Here is a 22,037-nt window from a genome sequence, read left to right on the forward strand (position 1 = left end):
GTTCCACATGTTCATTTAAAACTTGTCAAGTGCTTAGGTTATTTTCTGATTTATAATACTTCAGGAGAAATATTGCAGTGCATTATGGAAGCATCATATAATCTAAGGGTAGTTTTATGAAATATATTTTTTCAGATTAAGCATGTGTAAGAGTTCCCCATCAGTTTACCTTTGAACCTCAGTGAACAAAATATAAAATTTTTCTTTCATATTCTCCAATATGAAAAAATATTTAGCATATCATGTGGTTTAGGCTCCCAAATGGCCTGTAGGTTAAATTCCTAATTTATAGTGTTTTTTAATATATTGCTTTTTTCTTTTGTTTAATAGCCCTATATCTATATCTTTATATTCCATACTTTGCTGATTATATTATGGGGTCTTTGATCATTTGGGCTATCAGCTTTGCCTCACCTGTTATCACTTAGAAAAAGCTCCACATGAAAGTTGAGTTATAGTTAAGTGAAAAATTTTTTTTCACTTTATCTTCTTTTAGTTAATACAGTAAATTATTCTGTTATACTGAGCTGTCTCCCACCCTTTAGAAAATACGTGCCTTGATTTCTTTAAAAACCATACATTTATTAGAAATGTAAAAGAAATTTTTTTCTGATGAACATGTGCTTATCAGTTTTTAAATGTTACAGAATCTGGTTAAATGTTAAAATATCCCCCATTTTCCCCCCTTATTTTCCAATTGTCATTTTTTATTTAATTGATTGATAGAGCACATAATATAAAGTTGGATTTTTCAATAATATTTAAATATGTTCCAAAATTAAACTCCAACTATTTTCTGTCAAGTTTGAAGATTTGATATCTCTCCTCATAATTATTTGTTATGCATTTGGCATAAATTATTTAACTTCTTCCTGTTTCATTATATCTTTTTCATTTCATCAGTTCCCAATAGTAGGATTTTATGGTTCCAAACAAATGTGTCCTTTGGCTTCAGTAATCGAAAAATGTCAGTTAAAATGGGGAATCTGATACACATGAGTTTACCTTTTAGTTCTGTTCATTTCAGTTTTTTAAAAAAGCAGTTCTACCATTAACATTAGCCTTAACTTCCTTTAATATTATGGAAAAGAACACATCCCAAGGGTGTTTGTATAATTTAATACACATTATTCCTGTGAGGCTGTGCAAAACTGTTCCGGGAATCAACGTCTTAGCAGTAGAACCTGTTCAGTCACTTAACTGTCTGTCTTGGGACTAACCAGATACAATTATAACTGGCTTAAAAGTTCTGACCTTTTCCTTGCTTATTTCAACGTGATTCTTTAAAGACTGTTAAGCTATGTGTTTAGTATTTGTCCTACTGTCTAAAAATATTTAAAAACAGGGTTTGGGCTATTTGTTTTGTTTTTTAAAAGTAGTTTGAGAAAGTTTCTTTGCTACTTGTTCTTCATGCAAGTTTTATAGGGGTTAAAATTCCCTGGGAAAATAAGGGTTTTTGCAGGGCTTCTTTGATTGAAAAAGTATAAAAGGTCGCTAAAGGTATACAGTTGTCTTAATTTTGACATAAATTTTCCTTATAATATAGGTTATCTCTGAAAATTTTTGTTTTGGGTATCCTGTTTATATTTAATAATTGTTGTTTAAAATTATGTAGTAATATAGTCAGTAGCACAAAAAGATTCCATGTTGACCAGAATACTGGGTTATTTTCAAGTAAAAGTATGAATATGAATGAGAAATAGAGTTTGGGAACTGGGTACTGGCAAATCCTTAATTTTCAGATAACTTTTTTTTTTTAAGTTAACAATAACTCCTTTATAAAAAATATTTATTTATTAATTCATTATTTATTTATTTTGGCCACACCGGGTCTTAGTTGTGGCCTGCGGACTTCTTAGTTGTGACGTGCAGACTCTTAGTTGCGGCCCGCATGTGGGATCTAGTTCCCCGACCAGGGATCGAACTCGGGCCCCCTGCATTGGGAGCGCAGAGTCTTACCCACTGGACAACCAGGGAAGTCCCTTCAGATAACTTTCTAAATGTGTGGTCATTCATTCTGTAATATTTAGAGTAAACGTGAAGAGTATATAAAAATATTCTCTTCACATTCACATACCACGGCCTGCCTTTTTCTTACACTCTGAATTATTAACAGTGGTGATCCTTCCAAGCTCTTGTTGTGTTTTTACACACATATACCTTGGTGATATGGGTGGGATTTATAATACCTTGAAATCATACTGTATATATATCTTATACTTTTTTTCATGCATTGGAGAACTTTCCATATCTATGCATCACATTTTTTTTTGTAGTTCCATATATAGATATACCATAATGTACTTTTCCCTATTGGTGGAACCATAGGTTGCTCCAGTATTTCACTGTTTTAGGCAGTCTTGCGAAATACAGAATATTTTGATTCATATTTTGTGTGATTATTTCTACAAAACCATTTGTAAAGGTATAATTGCTGTGTCAAGGAACATGTCTATTTAAAATACTTACAGATACTGCAAAATTATTCTCCAAGGAGTCTGTGCCAGTTTATACTTTCGCTAGCCATGTAAGAGAGTGCCTGTTTCCTCACATCCTTGCCCCAAAGCATTACCATTCTTGTTCATTTTTGCTGATCTGATGGTTGCAAAGAAGTATCTGTTTTTATTTTCATTCCCTTGTCTAAGAGTGAAGCTAATATCTTCACATTTTCATTGGTTTTCTTTCTTTCATTTTTATTTTTTTGATTGTATGTTCATGTCCTTTGCCCATATTTCTTTTGGTTTGTTAATTTGTTCTTATTGTTTTTTAGGAACTGTATGTATTTTAGATTTTTTTTCTTTCTAAGTTATTAAATGTGTTGCAGATACTTCCTCCTAATCTGTCATGTGTTTTTTAAAACTTTATTTTAAATCATTATGTAATTTTTGGTAACTTCTGGGTTTTGTTGTCTTAGGAAGGCCCATTCCACACTCAGTGTTATAAATACATTATGCTGGGGACTTGCCTGGTGGTGCAGTGGATAAGACTCTGTGCTCCCCATGCAGGGGCCCAGGTTCGATCCCTGGTCAGGGAACTAGATCCCACATGCATGCTGCAGCTAAGAAGCCCGTGTGCCACAACTAGGAAGCTGGCGAGCCACAACTAAGGAACCCTGGAACCGCAATTAAGGAGCCCTCATCATTTCAAATTTTATTTTTAGTTACCCAAAGATTTCTTTTAAGACATTTATTCTGATCAGTTTTTTTAAACCATAAAACTCATATAAAAAGGAAAGTCTGTTCTATCAGTTCTTCATCTTCACATTAACAGTCCTTAGACCTTGGGTGTCCCCTGAGTTTGTCACTCATTTTAATACATCTGTCATTATTACTGTCTGAGTATTCATAAATACCACCGTGTATATGGAACACCTGTTATGGTACAGGTACTTATTACTTTTGTAGTGTTCTCATCTAACCCTTGCAGCAGCCCTTTAGGTTTAGGGTAAGTGTTATTAGTATACTTTACAGTTCAGGAAACTGGGGCTCAGGAAAGTTAAGTTACTTATAATCACAGAGCAGTTAAAGTGATGGAGATCCCTGACCTCAGAGCAAGTGTCCTGAGTACCATAAGTGGTTCATATATGCAGGCTGTGGGTCTCAGGCATTTGTGGAGATTAAAGAAATAAATGCATGGGCGAGATCTACCCTCAAATATACAGTCAATCTAGAAAGGAACATCTATAATTTTTTAAAGGCGTGTGATTCTAATTTTCATACCTTTCAGAACCAGTGTATGCTGTGCTACCAAATAAATGCTCACTTTTGTCATTTTCTTATTAATAAGTTTGCTGATATTCTTTGACTCCTGTCAATTTTCATGTTGTTATTATTGTAGAATCAATAGAATTTATAATTGGGTCTTCACTTTAAGGTGGGAAATAAACGCAGTAGTACCGAGAATGTTGCATATCCATTCTCTCCATCTGTATGTTAAACCTAAACCACAACAGGTTTACTGTGCTCATGCGTACTAGCCACGAGCAGAGTCACATCTACATTAGAATTCCAGTCAGTCTTTGTTTTTTTTCCCGAAGTCTTAATAGTCGTCCACCTTGAACCTTTAAAGTATATTTTTAAAACTGCACATATAATAAGAATGATAGAGTTTTATTATGACCCTAAAGAAGTTATTTCAGCTTTTTGTTTCCACACAAGCATTTAAAGTTTTCGTTTCAAACTAAACAATGAAAAGTTTGTACTGTTTACTTATGTTTAAAAAAATGATTGAACAGATCCCAGGCAGCTCAGACAGGGCAGGGGGAAGGCTCCGAGGGCTGACATTAGGAAAACTAATCCAAGTGCTTAGAAAACTTGATGTAGCCATGCCATACAGGAATGTGTACTGTACAGTTGTAGGTAGAGCTCTGGGTAGACCAGAGTACAAGTCTTTTCTGAAGTTTTCAGGATATCTGGGATTTGAATTCATGCCTTGTATTTATTTTCATACGTAATAGGTTGAGTATGTAAGAAGCAGTGTTCGTAAAAGCTGGCAAACCTGTTTTACTTGTTTCTCAGTCTTTTCAGATCATTGCTTATAAAACACTGACATTTACAGTAAATATTTTGTTTTAAATACAGGCTAACGCTATCAAACCGTGTGTCCTTGCGCTGCACTCATTTAATGACCTCGCCCTTTGGTAAGTTGGCATGTGGTTTGAGGTGGCTTTCGGTGATGGAGAGTTTGAAGGAGCTAAAGGGAAAAGCAGGAAGAGAATAACATTTTCAGGGAAACGTGATCATACAATGGACAGGCCCTTGAGAGAATAAGAGATTATCTCTATCTTTATTATGTGACCTTTGGCTAATTCCTGAAGCATACTCACTTCATATTCCTTGTATGTAAATGAGAACATTACAGTTTTATAAGTCCCTTTATCTCTGTGACTCCAGTGATCTGTTTTATTGTGTGTTTGCGTATGTCAGTAGCTCGCAATATTTAGCAGATTGAGTTCTAGGTCAAACCACCTGGATTCATCTGTATTTACCTATCTCCTAAATTGCAGTGATAATTTAATTAGATAATCCAGATAATCACTTAGCACACTATCTGGCACACTATCTGGCACATACTAAGCCCTCAGGAAATAACTCACTCTTCAAAACTCAGTTGAAATGTCTTAATATTACCTGGATCTTGGACCTTCCAGGTAAAAGGGAGGGAGGGTTCTTATCTTTGTGTCATAAATATGTCTTTTACTATCTTCTAGTTTAGCACTATCACTGGTACTAAAATTATCACTAATTTATTTACATGTGTATTTCTCCTCTTAAATTATGAGCCCCTTGAAGACAGAAACAAGTTTATCTTCATAAATTCAGTGTCTGACATGATAAATTTTGTTGAAAGAAGGAAATATTATTCTTGTTTTTCTTTTATTTTTATTATTAATTTTTTTTTTTTTTTTTAATTGCGGCATGCAGGATCTAGTTCCCGGACCAGGGATCGAACCCGGGCCCCCTCCATTGGGAGCGCAGACTCTTAACCACTGGGCCACCAGGTAAGTCCCTATTCTTGTTTTTAAATACGGTCCCCTCCCTCTCTCAATGGAAGATAAGCTTGGAGCAAAGGTGTCCCGTAGAAATGTTCTCAGAAATCCTGGGCATGTTATCAAAACACTGTTTTTTTAACAGCTATTTAATTGCCACTGTACTGCCAAGGATTAAATCAGTTTTTTACTTTGCTTCTTCACAGTGTTTTCCTTATAAAAAGTTAAAGTAAGAAAATGACTGCCAGGTGGAGAAAACTGTCCACTGAGGAATTGTATAAAGGCATCATAATGGCAGTATAAAAGAGTTGATCTTGGAATCAAGGCCTTGGGTTCATGTTATAGCATCTGCTACTTTCTAGCCATGTGACAGTGATCAATGATTTTATCTCTCTGGCTCTACAAAGTGGGAGTACTTCATGTTACTTGTAATAGCAAGAAAAACAGACCATAGGGTGTGAAGGGTTACAGTTAGTCCTCTGGTAGTGCTCTGGTTTCACAAGTCTTTTCTAAAGTTCTTAGAATGATTAATAGGAGGTAATATTCATGCAGTACCAGCACTATGCCTGCTTAATAGAAGACACTCAATTATTTCTTGAGTGGAGTTAGTTTCAGTTGATACTATATATACCCTTTAAGTTTGAAAAAAGCCAACTTATTTTACCATGTACACAATTGTTTACTGTTAAAAGTGTTTAAATTAATTGTACGCTTGGTTACATGTTGAAAAACAGAACTGAAATGTTAAGTGGTGACCAAGAAATTATACTTCCATCATGCTAATGTTGTAGGGAGGAATAAACAAAAACAGCAAAGGCATACCCAAGAATTAAGCTGCACAGTTAAAGGTTAATATTTTCTCAACACAAAAATGCAGGTCTCTACTTCATCCTACTCTCCTACAGTTAATTTTTGATAACTCGAGACACACACTGAAAACATTAAAGCCAACTAGGTCTTCACTGATTACATTTTCCTTAGAAAAGGTGGAAGTGTAGAGAGAATTATTACTACTGATACAGATAAAATTGGCTGGTTATTAGATGCCTTTCAGTGTAGTGGTTATGGTATATGAAGCTCTGTTGCCTGTGAAAGTTTTGTCCAAATCACTTCCCAGTTGACTCAAAATCCCCCACTTGTAAGTTCTCCTTTCCCTGTTCTTACTGGTTTTCTACCTTCATACCTTTTTATGAAATAAACATTTTCTTCCAACTCTCAGTTTATGTTTTCTTCATTTGTTCTGCTTTTCAAAGTGCATCAATTAGTGATTGAATTTTACTGCTGTGTAATAGAAAACTGCAAATCAGTGGCTTAAAATGGTGGTTTATTGTTTTACCTTCTCACATAGTTTGTTTCCAGGAATCTTGGTGGCATGGCAGACTGAATTAACATAAACCTTGCTACCACCACCATCCCATAGCTCCAAACTCAGAAAGATGCCAAATAAAACATAACATATACACGCAGCTGACTGCAAAAGAAAAGAAAGGAAATACCAACTGCCAGAAGTGAAGAGAAAACAAAGCCAAAGTAGTAAACGGAGGCACTGAAAGCCGCTCTGACCTGCAGGGTTATCATCTTGGCTAAGAGCCTCACCAGTGAACTCTGGGACTTTTAACAGTGAGACATGACCTGACAATTCAGGGAAGGTGGGACTGAGACCTCTGCCGGAAGCCAAGACCCTAGAAGGCACTGCAGCCTCAGGAAGGGGGGCGCAGAGCTCTGCACAGCAGCCTGGGGGCTGCAAAGCAGCTTCTGAACCTAAGACTAGGTGGAGGGAAAGGAAGATTTCCGTGACAAAGAGCTGAAATGTCAGTTACAGTCTTGCTCTCACAGTATCCAGGCTTAGCTTAAAAATTATTGTGACCACTTCCTTAATGTGCAGGGCACAGTAAGGTTCTGGTGGTAAAGCAATGAATGAAACAAATTTCTGCCCTCTTGGGGCCTCTCTTCTAGTGTCACTGGGAAGAAATTTACTATTTCAGACACTTGATAATTTTTGAAACGACAGGAATAAGCTAGAATACAGCATAAAAGAGATGGAAAAAAATGAAAGATTCACACAAGTAAGATCCAGTGTACATATATATTTTAGGAGTTTTAAGCAGGAGGAAATAATAGAACTGGGGGTGAGGCAGTTGTGAACTGACCTAAGGCAATGTATTCGTGTACAACCCTTGGTAGATAATAGTACCCACTGAATGCCCACCCACCCCAAACACACTCCTGCCCCCAGATCGCCCCCTAACAGCCAGGTTATAATGAAGGCAGTTTCTCACCAACTTCTGTCACCAATACAGATATTAAGTAAGGCAAAAAAAAAAATCTTACTGCCTGTTCTGCAGGCTTAAGGAAGTTCTCTGCCCTTTGAGATGCTCTAACCACCTTGCCTGAAAGTTCCCTTCAAGAAGCAGAATTCTGTTACCCTTAACAAAACCTGTGTTCATGGCCGGACACTGAGGACCTTTCAGGGGATTATATTAGGACATCTTCCCAAATGGTGAGGGCTACAGACCAAGCTGGATTCTTTGTCCTGTTCTTGCAGGGTGGGCGTGCAACTCTACTTTTAGCCAATCCACATAATCTTGAAAATCTTTAACCATCAGGAGCCAATTTTTGCAGTTCATCATTCTAGTTAACAGGCCACTAATTTCACCAATAAAAATTTCTGAACTTTAGTATGTAAATTAGCAAAGTATTATATGTTGGTCAAGAGACAGACAACAGTACCTAGGGAAGTTGCCTCTGGATTATGGTTTCTCTAATTAGAGTGTGAGCTGATCATCCTGGACTGTACTTTCTTGGTCAGAATACTAGCAGGACCTACGTGACAACTTTACATGAGTAACTCGTGCCACAAATGCTGGATTATTTAACTGTAAATTACAGATATCTTAACAGCTACATTGGAAGAGATAAGTGGCTAAGAAGCTTCCAGAATTGATCAAAGACATTGTATCAGGAATGATATTTGTCTTGTAACAGAACCAAAGTAAGAACGGTGCTTAAACTGTTAGGGTTTACTTTTCTTTCACATGTTGGCTGTCCAGGTGTCCAATACAGTAGCTCCACAAGATCAGTGGGGCTCCAGGCTTTTTCTGTTCTTTCCTTATGACCCACCATCTTTAGTGCGTGGCTTCCGTCCTCGTGAAGAGATGGCAGCTGCAGTGCTCACATTCCAGATAAGAAAGAAGAGGCAAGGGCAAGATACACTGCAAATATGGCAAAATAAAGACTTTCCAGGAAAAATAAGAATTTGTCACCAGTAGGCATACACTGGAAGAAATGTTAAAGGATATTCTTCAGGCGGATGCAAAATGACCCCAGATGAAATCTAGAAGTGAGGGAATAAATGAAAAGCAATGGAAATGGTAGATGTGTAAATGTAAATATGACTAAAACTGTGGGATTTAAAATATCTGTAGAATTAAAATACATCATATAATAACAAAAGACACAGGGAGAGTAAATGGAGTTAGTTCTCTCAGGTTCTAGCAATTGGTAAGTGATAAAATTAATACTGTTATTAGACTGTAAAGTCAAGGAGGCATGTTATAATCTTGAGCACTAAAAGTACAATAGAATGTGTATCTAACACTTTAATAGAGGATAAAATATAAGAAGGCAAGAATGGAAAAGGGAACATAAAACAGGTAGGTCAGATTTTTAAGTTGCAGAATATAAACCCAAACACGTAAAGTGATTCATTACTTGAATTAAAGTTGAAAAATTATCAGCTGAATCAATATCCCACTACACACTTCTTACAAGAGACAAAACTCTAAGATCACATAAAACAACCAAATGGAAACAGTGTAACTATAGTTTTATCCCACACAGAGATTTAAGGCAAGAAGCATCTCTAGAGATAAAAAGGACATTTTAAAGTGGTAAAGGAATTAATGCACCCTAACCACACAATCCTAAATGTGTTTGTTCCTAGGACAAATGTAAAATATATAGAGCAAAAGTGATAGGAGAGGGGAAATAAGTAAATCCTGAATTATAGTTAGTAACTTTTACACAGCTTCTGCAATAGCTGATAGAATAATCAGACCAAAAGAAAAAAGAAAAAAAATCGGGACACAGAAGATCTGAACAATACCATTACTAAACTTCAACTAATTTATGTATGCTGAACACTTGATCAAAAAGGCATAATTCAGTTTCTTAAACGTTGAACCATCTACCAAAGTTGACCCTTTGCTGAGTCTTAACACAAACCTCTACAAATTGTGAAAGATCAAAAGCCTTCATTCTGTATTCCCTAACATGGGAATTAAGCTAGAAACCAGTAACAAAAAGATGGCTAAAGAAACCCCAACTTGGGGTTGGAAATTAAGTAATACATTTGAAAACAGTATCTGGGTCAAAAAAAATTTTTTTAAATATGTTGAAGTGAACAGTAACAAAGCTACCAAAACTTGTTTCAGCTAAAGCAGTGTTTGTAGGGACATTTATAGCCTTAAGTGTGTATATTAGAAAAGAAAAAAGGTTGAAAATCAATGACCTAAACTATTTTCAGGAAGCTAGAAAAAGAAGAAGAATGAAAAGTAAAAGGTGTAAGGTCAATGAAATAAATAGCATACAACAGAGAAAGTCAACAAAGCCAAAAGTTTGGTTCATTGAAGTCTAATAGCAATAATAACCACTATTGTTTAACATTATATTTGAGATCCTAGCCAGTGAAATGAGGCCTGAAATAACAGCATAGGTTTTGAAAGGAGGAAATAACACTATTTATGGACAACTGCTATTGTGCATAGAAAATTCAAAGGAATTTATGAACAGAATAATTTAGCAAGGTCGCTGCATACAAAGTCAATATACAGAGACCAACTGTATTTATGTCAGAAACAAAGAAATAGAAGTTGTTAAAATGATACAATTTACCCTAGCGTAAAATATCAAATACCTAAAAATAAAGTTTTGAAAGAAAATCATAATATTGAGAGAAATTTGAAAAGATATAAATGTTTGGCTTGTTATCTAACTTCACAGTTATCAAAATCCCAGCAGGATGTTGAGAAATCAACCAACCGACAGAAATGCAAAGGACAAGACTATCCAAGGTAAACGAACAACAACAAAACTGAAAATATTTCACCAACAGATATTAAGACCTGTTACAAAGCTATAGTTATAATTATGGCTGTAAAGTTGGTTGGCATAAGGATAGATAAATAGACCAATGTAACAGAAAGCCTAGGCACAAATCCACAAATATAGATGATCTGATTTATGACCAGGGGACATCATTGTAATGGGTGAAAAGATGGTGTTTTCAATAAATAGTGCAGAGTCAGATATCCATATGAGAGAAAAAGATTATCTAGACCCCTTCCAGACACAAGGCAGAAAAATCAGTTCCATATGGAATATAGTCTAAATGTGAAAGGAGAAATAAAACATAGGAGAATATCTTAATGATTTGGGGCAGGCAACAATTAAAGTACATAGAAGCATAAAGGGAAAAAGGTTTTAAACTAATCTATGGTGAGTTACCACTACCCTGGCAAAAAAAAATTTTTTTCAATAAAAAAGACAATATAGGCTTCCCTGGTGGCACAGTGGTTGAGAGTCTGCCTGCCGATGCAGGGGAAACGGGTTCGTGCCCCGGTCCGGGAAGATCCCACATGCCGCAGAGCGGCTGGGCCCGTGAGCCATGGCCGCTGAGCCTGCGCTCCGCAACGGGAGAGGCCATAGCAGTGAGAGGCCCGCGTGCCGCAAAAAAAAAAAAAAAAAGACAATATAAAAGAAATAAGATATGAATAAGGATATAGTTAAGTTTTTTTAATGACAAAGCTTGTGAATTTATGTGGATAAATTTGAAATTTTAGTTATTTTTTAAATGAGGATCGTTGTGTGTATATAAAATAACACTAAATCTGAATCTTTTTTAAAATCTACTCCCAAGTAATCCACCAGATCTAAATGGCTTATGATGTGGTCTGTTAAACCTTCAAGAAACAATCTTTTTAAATATAGCAGTAGACAATTTTTAGAAAGGGGGAAGGATGGGGGAAGCTCAACTATGATACTAAAGTCAAATGGGATATGTGAGGGAAAAAATACTATACTTCAGTCTCTTATGAACATGGCTGAACTAGCCTGAGTATTAGCATTTCAAATTTACCAATTAAAATTCACTCATTGTGACAAAGTAAAATTTATTGCCAAAGTGGGAGAATGGTATGCATTGGAAAAACTTTTCATATAATATGCACATTAATAGATTAAAGAGAAAAATCATATTATCATCTCAATGAATGCAGGAGGAAACAACAAAGTGCAACACTCATTTTAAAAATCAACCAAATGGGGCTTCCCTGGTGGCGCAGTGGTTGAGAATCTGCCTGCCAGTGCAGGAGACACGGGTTCGAGCCCTGGTCTGGGAAGATCCCACATGCCGCAGAGCAACTAGAGTCCGTGAGCCACAACTACTGAGCCTGCGTGTCTGGAGCCTGTGCTTCGCAACAAGAGAGGCTGCGATAGTGAGAGGCCCGCGTGCCGCGATGAAGAGTGGCCCCCGCTCGCCGCAACTGGAGAAAGCCCTCGCACAGAAACGAAGACCCAACACAGCCAAAAATAAATAAATAAATTCATTAATTAAAAAAAAAAATCAAATGAAACATCCTCTTGGTAGATTATGAATAGACAGAAGCTTCCTTAGTATGATAAACGATAACTAAAAACCCATGTTTAACATGACGAGTTAATGGTATAACTTCAGAGATGTTCCTTTAAAGTCAGCAATAGGACAAGGATGGCTATTGTGCATCTGTTTCACATTGCACTGAGATCTTGTCCAGTGCAGTAAGATTAAAAGAAGAAATAGGCATATGGATTGGAAAGTAAGAAACAGTTACTGTTAGTGGGCAAGAAAATTATTTGAAAGTTCAAGGGAAATTACAAAGTATTATAACTAATATGAAAGTTGAGGGTTTGGGGATATAAGACCAATATGCAAGAATAAGTAGTGCTCGTTTCCACTCGAAACAGTCTATTTAGGGTCTTCCCTGGTGGCTCAGTGGTTAAGAATCCGCCTACCAATGCAGGGGACGGGTTCGAGCCAGGGTCTGGGAAGATCCCATATACCGCGGAGCAACTAAGCCCGCGCGCCACAACTACTGAGCCTGCGCTCTAGAGCCCGCGAGCCACAACTTTTTTTTCATTAGTAAAATTGAAATTACACATTGTTTATAACAACAGTTCCACATGTAAGTCTTTTTAGAACACTAAAGTTCTGCATCATACTTAGGTTTAGAAATTATTGAACATTTGAAGCTTGTTATAGACATTTGTAGCAGGGAAGTAGAAGATTGAAGTGCTTTTTCCAAAATCTGGGAAATCACACTGATGTTTTCATTGATTAAAAAAAAAATTAGCTCTTGACAGAAAAAAAGTCTAATATTTTTTGTTTTAAATCCAGCTACCTTTGAAGATATTAACAATAAATAGTTTGTGAACTACCAGTGTCTCCTACATTGGTCATGCTTTGACTTTCCACAATTATGTAAGACATTGCATAACTTTGACATTCATTCAGATGAAGGTTACAGTTCAGATTAAGAGAAAATATTTGTACAAATTAATTTGACAAAAGAAGTTCCTTCACATGTAATAGCAGAATAACACAACAGAGCAACATGTTGCTTGTGATAAAATATGTATACTCAAATTTAATATCTCTTTGAGACCTTTGCTTTAATCTGTTAGTATCTAACACAGATTTTATATTTAGTTCACTAGTTGTAAATTCACTTTCCTTATTAAGAAAGGCTGAGATTTTATAGTCCTACATCTAAATACATTTTTATTTTATTTATTTATTTTTTATAAATTTATTTCTATTTATTTTTTTTGGCTGCACTGGGTCTCTGTTGCTGTGCACGGGCTTTCTCCAGTTGCGGCGAGCAGGGGCTACTCCTCGTTGCTGTGCGCGGGCTTCTCATTGTGGTGTCTTCTCTTGTTGCAGAGCATGGGCTCTAGGCACGTGGGCTTCAGTAGTTGAGGCACGCAGGCTCAGTAGTTGTGGCTCACGGGCTCCAGAGTGCAGGCTCAGTAGTTGTGGCACATGGGCTTAGTTGCTCCACGGCATGTGGGATCTTCCCGGACCAGGGCTCGAACCCGTGTCCCCTGCATTGGCAGGCAGATTCTTAACCACTGTGCCACCAGGGAAGCCCTAAATACATAATTTGTAAGTCCAAGTGATAAGCATTATAGATTGATTTCCTTTTTAAAGAGTCACATATTTCTAATTTCATGTTTTTATTTCTGAAAGAAGTTACCTATGTCATTATTCCCACAATATGTTGTGTATTTATACGCTAAGACATCCATAGAGATGTTTCTTACAGCAATGTTTGAAGTAACGGGGAAAAAAAAGTAACTTACATGACCCTGGCACTAGAGTCTCCAGTCAAATCAAGTCTATGGCCCGTAAGCTAAGAATGGTTTTTACAGGTGTGCAGTGAAGGACTTAGCAAGTCTGGCTTACTCAAACCCTGCACATTCCAAAGATAAGTCTGCCCGTTGACCAAGTCCCTGGGGGATAACCTTTAAGCTCTTGGAATATCCTGCCTTCTTTGAGTGCCTGTGTTTACCTGGGGCCTTGAGCCACATCAGATAGATTATTCTAACAGTGATTTCTGGTGGGGGCATTGCAGTACGCAGGATCAGTTTGATCTCTGGAGGAGCTGGAAACTGAATAACTAAGGTCAGCCACGTGGATGCTCCATGCCTGTGAGACCTGACCCTCACTGAAAGCCCCGGGCATGAAGTCTCAGGTGAGTTTCCCCAGTTGACAAGAGTCTATATGTGTTGTCCCACGTCATTTCTGGGAGAATTAACTGCTGTCTGTCCACGCACCGTCTCCAGAGAGGACACCTGGAAGCTTGTGCCTGGTCTCCTGGACTCTTCCCTATGTGCCTTTTACATTCGCTGATTTTAACCTGTACCGTTTTGCTATAAATTGTATCTGTCAGCATAACCACTTTCCTGACTTCTGTGAGTCATTGAACTAGAGGGTGGTCTTGGAGACCTTGACACAACATTAATTAAAGGATTCTTTTTTACAAAACTAATATGCGGGGGCTTCCCTGGTGGTGCAGTGGTTAAGAATCCGCCTGCCAATGCAGGGGACACAGGTTCGAGCCCTGGTCCGGGAAGATCTTAGGATCTTAAGTAATCATCAAATAAGAAAATGGTTTTTTAAATGCTTTGTAAACTGTAAATTAGGGTAAAGTGGTACTAATGTGAACCACACTGAATTCAGGTTTCTAGTATATAAAATTTAATGATACCTTCCCTACCAACATTCAGGGAGTTACTGGGAGAATCAAATGAGATAATAAATGTTAAGAAACCTTTTATAAATGTCAAAATACTATGTAAATGAGTCTTATAAAAAAGTATTACCATCACCCTGGCTGTGATGACACTCATGTGGGCTAATTATAATTGTGAAGGGAAAAAAAAACAAAACATGTTTTCTTGGTTTCCTGAGACCAGAGGTGAGCCGTCAGCTATGAATAAGGAAAAGTGATTAACATTCATCTAGCTCTGTCTTTGTAGTCCATACGAGGTTACATGAGAGATGAAAGAAGACTAAAACACAGCTCATGCCCTTCTTTTCAATTCAACATTTATTGAGCACCTACTATGTGTAGATGGGGGGGGTTGCCAAGAACTTGGTATATTAATTGTCCTCATATTTGCCTGACGAGGTATTATCCTTGTTTCTCACTGAGGCCCAGAGAAGTTAACTCAAAATTGAATAGATCCAGAGCTAGCGTTTGAACCCATTGTTTCTGGCTTCAAAACACGTTTTGAAAAACAACCTACAAGGACTTCCCTGGTGGCGCAGTGGTTAAGAATCCACCTGCCAATGCTGGGGACACGGGTTCGAGCCCTGGTCCAGGAAGATCCCACATGCTGCTGAGCAGCTAAGCCCATGCACCGCAACTACTGAGCCTGTGCTCTAGAGCCCGCAGGCCACAACTACTGAGCCCACGTGCCGCAACTACTGAAGCCCGCGTGCATAGAGCCCATGCTCCACAACAAGAGAAGCCACCGCAATGAGAAGCCCATGCACTGCAACAAAGAGTAGCCCCTGCTTGCTACAACTAGAGAAATCCCGTGCATAGCAATGAAGACCCAATGCAGCTAAAAAATTAATTAATTAATTTAAAAAAGAGAAAAGAAAAAAAACAACCTACAAGAAAGCTAGGATCCAAAAGTTAAATGGTTTGGGGAAGGGAAACAATAGTAGAGGAGATAAGTGAAAGAAGACACTAGTGTGGGCAGGGGAGCAGTTAGGAGAGGCTTTTCGAAACAGGACTTTTAGGTAGCCCTGGAGGATAGCTGGAAATAGGAAGGTGAAGAAGAATGAACATTGTCAGCAAGGGAAAGTGGTAACTATGGTGACCACTTACTGGGTTCCCCACCTAGTTGTGCCCAACAGTGTGCGCCTTTGGGATGAGAACACGCACAAGGTGTGCTGACTCTGCGGTCAGTTGGTTCCAGGACAAGAAATAGGCGTGGGTAAATGGGGGAGTTACTGAGGCAGCAGGGAGGAATGACGGAAGATTCTTCTCATTTCCAGAAGTCAAGAACAAGGCCCAGCCTCAAGGTCAGGACAGAGCCTATGCTGTAACTCTCATAATTTTGTAAACACACCACATCAGAGAACCATGTAAACATTTTGTGGATGGCAGCCGACTTGAGTGTTTGCTTAAGTCTGTCATTTTATTTTTTAATTTATTTTTTCTTCCAGTTTTATTGAGGTATAATTGACGTCCAGCTCTGTATGAGTTTAAGATGTACAGCATAATGACTTGACTTACATATACTGTGAAATGATAATGACAATAAGTTTAGTTAACATCCCTCATATCCTATAAATACAAAAAACAAAAAAAACCAAGCTTTTTCCTTGAGAACTTTTAGGATCTACAGTCTTAGCAACTTTCAATATACCATACAGCAGTGTTAGCTATACACTGTACATTGCATCCCCAGTACTTATTTATCTCATAAGGGAAAGTTTGTACCTTTTAAAAAATCCTGTATAAAGTAGTTATTGATGTGGGGTGGACAGGGGTTGGGGTTTGGAAACACTGGGGTAGAATTCAGTAGACCTGGATACTATACCTTTTCCCTTAGCATGAGTCACTGATTATATGCATTTATTATATGAGTGTAGTGAGCCTCAGTCACGTGTTCTACCTTTTGGGTCATGAATATAAAATAACCAATGTATGAATACTTGGAAATATATGAAGTTTGATGTAGATGTTGAGTTCCATGTTCCAGCAGCACTGACATCATTCCTATTGCAAAGATGATAATAGGGCATTTATCATAATGTGCTCTAATATGGTTTTAAAGGCTTTCCCCCCTAACTTTAAAAGGCTTATGGGGGGCTTCCCTGGTGGCGCAGTGGTTAAGAACCCGCCTGCCAATGCAGGGGACACGGGTTCGAGCCCTGGTCTGGGAAGATCTCACATGCCGCGGCAGAGCAACTAAACCCGTGCACCACAACTACTGAGCCTGTGCTCTAGAGCCCGCGAGCCACAACTGCTGAGCCCACGTGCCACAACTACTGAAGCCTGTGTGCCTAGAGCCTGTGCTCTGCAACAAGAGAAGCCACCGCAGTGAGAAGCCCACGCACCGCCACAAAGACCCAGCGCAGCCTAAAATAAATAAATTTATTTTTTAAAAAGGCTTATAAAATAGGTATCTATATTTTTCATTTTGTTTGGCAACGACTTTTAAAGAGAACTAAATCATGTTCTGGCAGCCCGACTTTCCAAGTAAAAGTGGTACCTGGAGCCAAGGAAAACCTCACTTTGGACATAAGGCACTGCGAGTGTTGTAACTGCTCAATTTTTAGGTTTTTAATGACCATATTAATGAAAGCATAGATGGTAAATTCCCCCACCCTGTGTGTTCTCTGCTGGTTACCGGAGTCAGGAGGGTATGTGAGTTACCAAATGAGTAGATTCCTTCACCTACAGTGTATACTGCACTGTGTTTACCTGTCTAGCAGTGCTTTGTTACATTTTAACCCATATTCTACCAGCCAGCTTTCTTTATTTTTGTTGTTTTTGTTTGTTTGTTTTTTCCACCAGCCAGTTTTGTCAGATTTCACTTCTTGTAGCTTGTATTGTTAAAAACAGCCCATAGGTTTTTCATGATCTAAACTTGTGTTGAGACTCATTCCTGCTGAGATTCACTGTCCTGTGGGGAATGAGACAGAAGCGAGACCGTCTCTGTCACTCAAGCTTCTGCATATTGGAGGCGAAGGACCATACTTCTTGACTTAGCACAGACGCTTCATTATCTAGACCAGTGGTTTCAGTGGTTTTCAAATATTTCTTATAACGGAACATATTCTTTAAAAAGAAATCTTTCACCAAAGCCCAACATACGGCACATGCCTGTGAGCCCACCTGCTAGGCTGCTTCCCCAGTCGTCCCTCGCAGCATGGGAAGGGCACGGCTTGGCCGCCATTAGTGTAAGGCCACCTTCCTCGCTCTCTGCTTTGGCCACTGGCCTCAGCGAATTCTCCAATGCAGCCATTCTTAACCACGTCCACTTCTCCAGAGGGTCCTTCTGTTTTGCAGTCCTGTGCCTTTGCATATGCTGTTCTTCTACTGGGAGTGCTCCCACACCCTCCTGAATCTTTATTTTAATGGCATTTACTCATTCTTGATACGATCTTTTCCTAGAAGTCTTCCCTGATATCCTTGTCTGGGCATCCAGACCATTCACTTCATTCCTCTATCATAGAGGTTACTACACTGTAACAGTTCATTTGTTTGTCCAACTCTCCCACATTTCAGGTGTGGTGTTTTTGCTTTTTTGTTTTTTAATTTTTGGCCACATCCCATGGCATATGGGATCTTAGTTCCCCAACCGGGATCGAATCCGCACCCCAGTGGCCGCAGTGGAAGGCAGAGTCTTAACCACTGGACCACCTGGGAAGGCCCCCTGCAGGTGTGTTCTTTTTGAGGGCAGGAACACATTCTTATTTGATCTTCGGCCTCTTTTGTTAGCACGTGGTTGGTAAGGTAATGAATAACGTTTACTGGATGGATGGATGGATGGATGGGTGGGTGGGTGGACGGACAGCCAGGAGTATGGACAGGTAGAAGAAGGAACTTACCAACAGACTAAGTGAATGAAGTGTCCCAATACCTTGAACCAAGCAGGGGGAGTAGAAGGAACTGACACGAGAATTCTCTTCCTATGGCCAGCTGCTTTGGAATTTGTGTGCAGATTAAGAGTGGACCTGACACCACTTCCCAGAATACAGTCATCACCGGGTTAGCCCTAGGGGACAGTCCAGCATGAGTCATATGCCTTCTTTCCATATCTGGTGCCGTGTATTTATAGCTAATGATGGTGGTTTGTCACTTGTTAAACAGCACAAGAAAAATGACTGCAGGAAGGCCAAGCAAAAGACTAATGGAAATGGTTTTAATAATTAATTTTTAAGAGGCATGCAAATGACAGTTCAGCTGGGAAGCTATAGAAACATGTAAGCTGAAATTTCAGCTGAAGGATGCTGCTCTTTGGTTAGTTCTGAGGTTAAATGGGGATAATTTGAAAGCTGGCAGGAAGAAGGCCAGTGATACATCGTTTTGCCTGCTTTTTATTTTTTTTCCTTTTACACAGCAAATCATATCCTTGAAAGGAAGAGTGTTCTACATTTGAGTTCTAGACGATGATGAGAGTCAATGAAACATGGAACGGCATGAATTGGAAGCTGTGTTACCTAATGTATATTATTATTTTATTGTATAACACAGTTTTCAAAATCACTCAGATAATATTTAAGCTTCCCTCTTGTTTTAGTCTAATTGGCACATTACTTCCCCCAGATAATTTGCACAGAGCAGAAAGTTCTATGGAGGTTTTCTACTGGTTTTCCCCTTCCGTATGTAATTCCATTGATGGGCCTCAATGAACATTCAATAAAAGGTTAACACAATTAAATTTGTAAATGCAGCAATTCCCCTCTAGAAAAGAGAGAATGGAACTTGAATTTATTGAGCATCTACAATGTCCAAAACACTGTTAGGTACTTTTTCATAAGGTATCTCAGGAAATCTTCACAATTACCCTAAAAGGCTATCCCCATTTTATAGATACAGAGACAGTCTCGGAGAAGTTAGGCAGCTTGGGCACTCACACAACATGTGGCACAGATAGGGGTTGGACCAGGTCCATCTGGCTTAAATCTCCATTTTTTTCCCAATATTTTACAGTGTTCCAATGACCAGGCAGTCGGAAACCTGGTTATCAAATGTAAATATACTATAGGAAGCAAAAGAAGTGCCCTAAGATGTTCATTTCTTCTCTCTACCTCTTTCCTTTCCTTCCTTTGGAGAAGATGAGCAAACCTGCGTCCCTGGATACCCCTCCCACCCCTCACCCCCATCACTAATCTATTCAGTGTCTAGATGGATGTTATAAAATGATGAGAATTTACATTTGAAGAGTAATTCAGGAGTTTACTAAGAATCTGCGACATCTCATTTCATCCGCATTTTTCAATGGAGGAAATTAAAATCCAAATAAGTCTGTGACTTAAAGTCACAAAGCTAATTAATAGCAGAGGACTAAATGCAGAATTCCTGATTCCAGATACTCCTTTCGCTACATCCTCAAGTGAGAGCATGCGTGATTTTTCTTTAAGGATGAAGAGGATTTCACTCTGCAGAGCTTCATTTGTTTCTTCTCTTAAGAAAAGCTTATCCTTCTAAGACATGAAACTTATGAGCCTCATCATATACCTCACTCACAAGCCTCTCCATATGCTGCCGTAATTATCTGGATGTGTAGACACTAGTCTCCGTCAAAAAATGTCAAAACATTCCACACATGGGCGTAGTGGAACACATGCAAATGGTTTAAACCATCATTATTCCGAAAGATATGAGGGTGGTCCTCCGCAGAGCAGAGAGAGGAGGTTTAGATTCGAATTCCAACCACCAAAAGAGAGTGTCCAGCCCACTTTTCTCCCTGAACTTCTTATGTAACTGCTACAAAAGTCCACCAGCTAAACAAGCCCAAGTCTTTTCCAGAAGGTGTCAGAATAGGAGGGGGGACTGTAGTGGTTGCATTGTCTCCCCTTCACATTTTACTCTAAGAAAATAAGGAGGAGGGCTGGCCTTGAAATGACTTGCCCAAAATGAACAGGTGAAATGGCAGGGTGTGGAGAACACTGGATTTGGATCCAGGGGCTCGTGTTAGAGCAGTCTGCTTCTTTAAGCCTCGTTTTCCATGTCTATCAAATGAGTACTCTAATGCCGCACAACGGTGTCGAGCATGTTAAGTCAGATGATATATGGACAGAGGAGCTTGTGTTTGTACCGAAGAAGACTTAGGGGTAACAATTTGAAATAGAGCTGGAAATAGCATTTATATAAATAAGGTCAAGAAGTGTGACCTATCCATAGCAAAGAAGGGGGGTAGTGTTAATAAAGTCCAGGAGTTGGTTTAAAGATTACCATTTTTATTGGAAAATATTTGTTAACCATAATGCTTTATTCAAGTCACAACTTTTGCTATTTTATTATGATGATAAAGAAGGCAAAACAAGGTGAGTCTAAAAATCTCCTTTTGGACTTTCCCAGTGGTCCAGTGGTTAGGACTACGTCCTTCCACTGTAGGGAGCACCGGTTCGATCCCTGGTCGGGGAACTAAGATCCCACATGCTGTGCAGCCAAAATAAATAAATGAAATAAAATCTCCTTTCATTTCTCTTTGTTACTCTCAACATCAAAGATGCATGTTTTGATGTATTATTAGAATAGAGAACAGTTCTTTATCCTTTCAAAGAATTTTAACCATTATGGGCTCTGGGAGGAGATAATAATAATAAAAGGATTTTCTCCTTCTGGTAAATGGAAAACTCAATGACTTATACCAATCTTCCCACAGAAGACAACCAAAAAACCTCGACCAAAATAATCCTTTAAGTCAAAAAAGAACTAATAATACAGTGAAGAATTTCCAGCTGAGATGAGAGCTAGGAAAAGGTACAAGCTTAGAATGGTAAACCCAGCATCCACAGCTGCTTTTTTTTTTTTTTTTTGGTCGTGCTGCGCGGCATGTGGGTTCTTAGTTCCCCCAGCCAGGGATGCAACCAGCACCCCCTGCAGTGGAAGCACGGTTTCCTAACCACTGGACCACCAGGGAATTCCCCACAATCGCTTTTGTCTCCAATTTGCCAAACTAGGGAGGAAGCCAAGAGTCACAGCTGCATGTTCATGGCACTTTGGGGCTATGGGTACAAAGTCCATGTTTAGGACTTGCCCAGGTGGGAACCTTCCTATGAAGCCCCATTTTGGTCTGGAACTCAAAAGGTTAATATCCTAGGAACTAGAGGGAACCAGAATTAAGCCACTCATCAATCTATTTAACCAGGCTTCATGTCACATGGGTCACTGAGAACACAAAAAATCTTGAAATTTGTAAGTACCCCAGATGTCTACAAGAAGCAAACAAAAATCCTCTTATGCATCAAATTATTTCT

At 38.7% G+C, this 22,037-nt stretch overlaps 1 protein-coding gene across 1 annotated transcript in view; it reads left to right on the forward strand.

Annotated features, from left to right (window-relative positions):
* LOC111165060 (uncharacterized) overlaps positions 1 to 22,037 on the forward strand; it is an 85,572-nt gene that overhangs the window by 35,660 nt on the left and 27,875 nt on the right. Inside the window, exons 2-3 of the mRNA XM_089898688.1 lie at positions 4,581 to 4,639; positions 5,424 to 14,277. Coding sequence (XP_089754814.1) covers positions 4,581 to 4,585 — 5 coding nt within the window. The 3' untranslated portion in view covers positions 4,586 to 4,639; positions 5,424 to 14,277. The remainder of the gene's footprint in view (positions 1 to 4,580; positions 4,640 to 5,423; positions 14,278 to 22,037) is intronic.

Source organism: Delphinapterus leucas, chromosome 17, assembly GCF_059928025.1.
Source record: "Delphinapterus leucas isolate spDelLeu-1000000601 "Yukka" chromosome 17, BTC_Dleu_Yukka2, whole genome shotgun sequence".
Taxonomy (NCBI): Eukaryota; Metazoa; Chordata; class Mammalia; order Artiodactyla; family Monodontidae; genus Delphinapterus; species Delphinapterus leucas.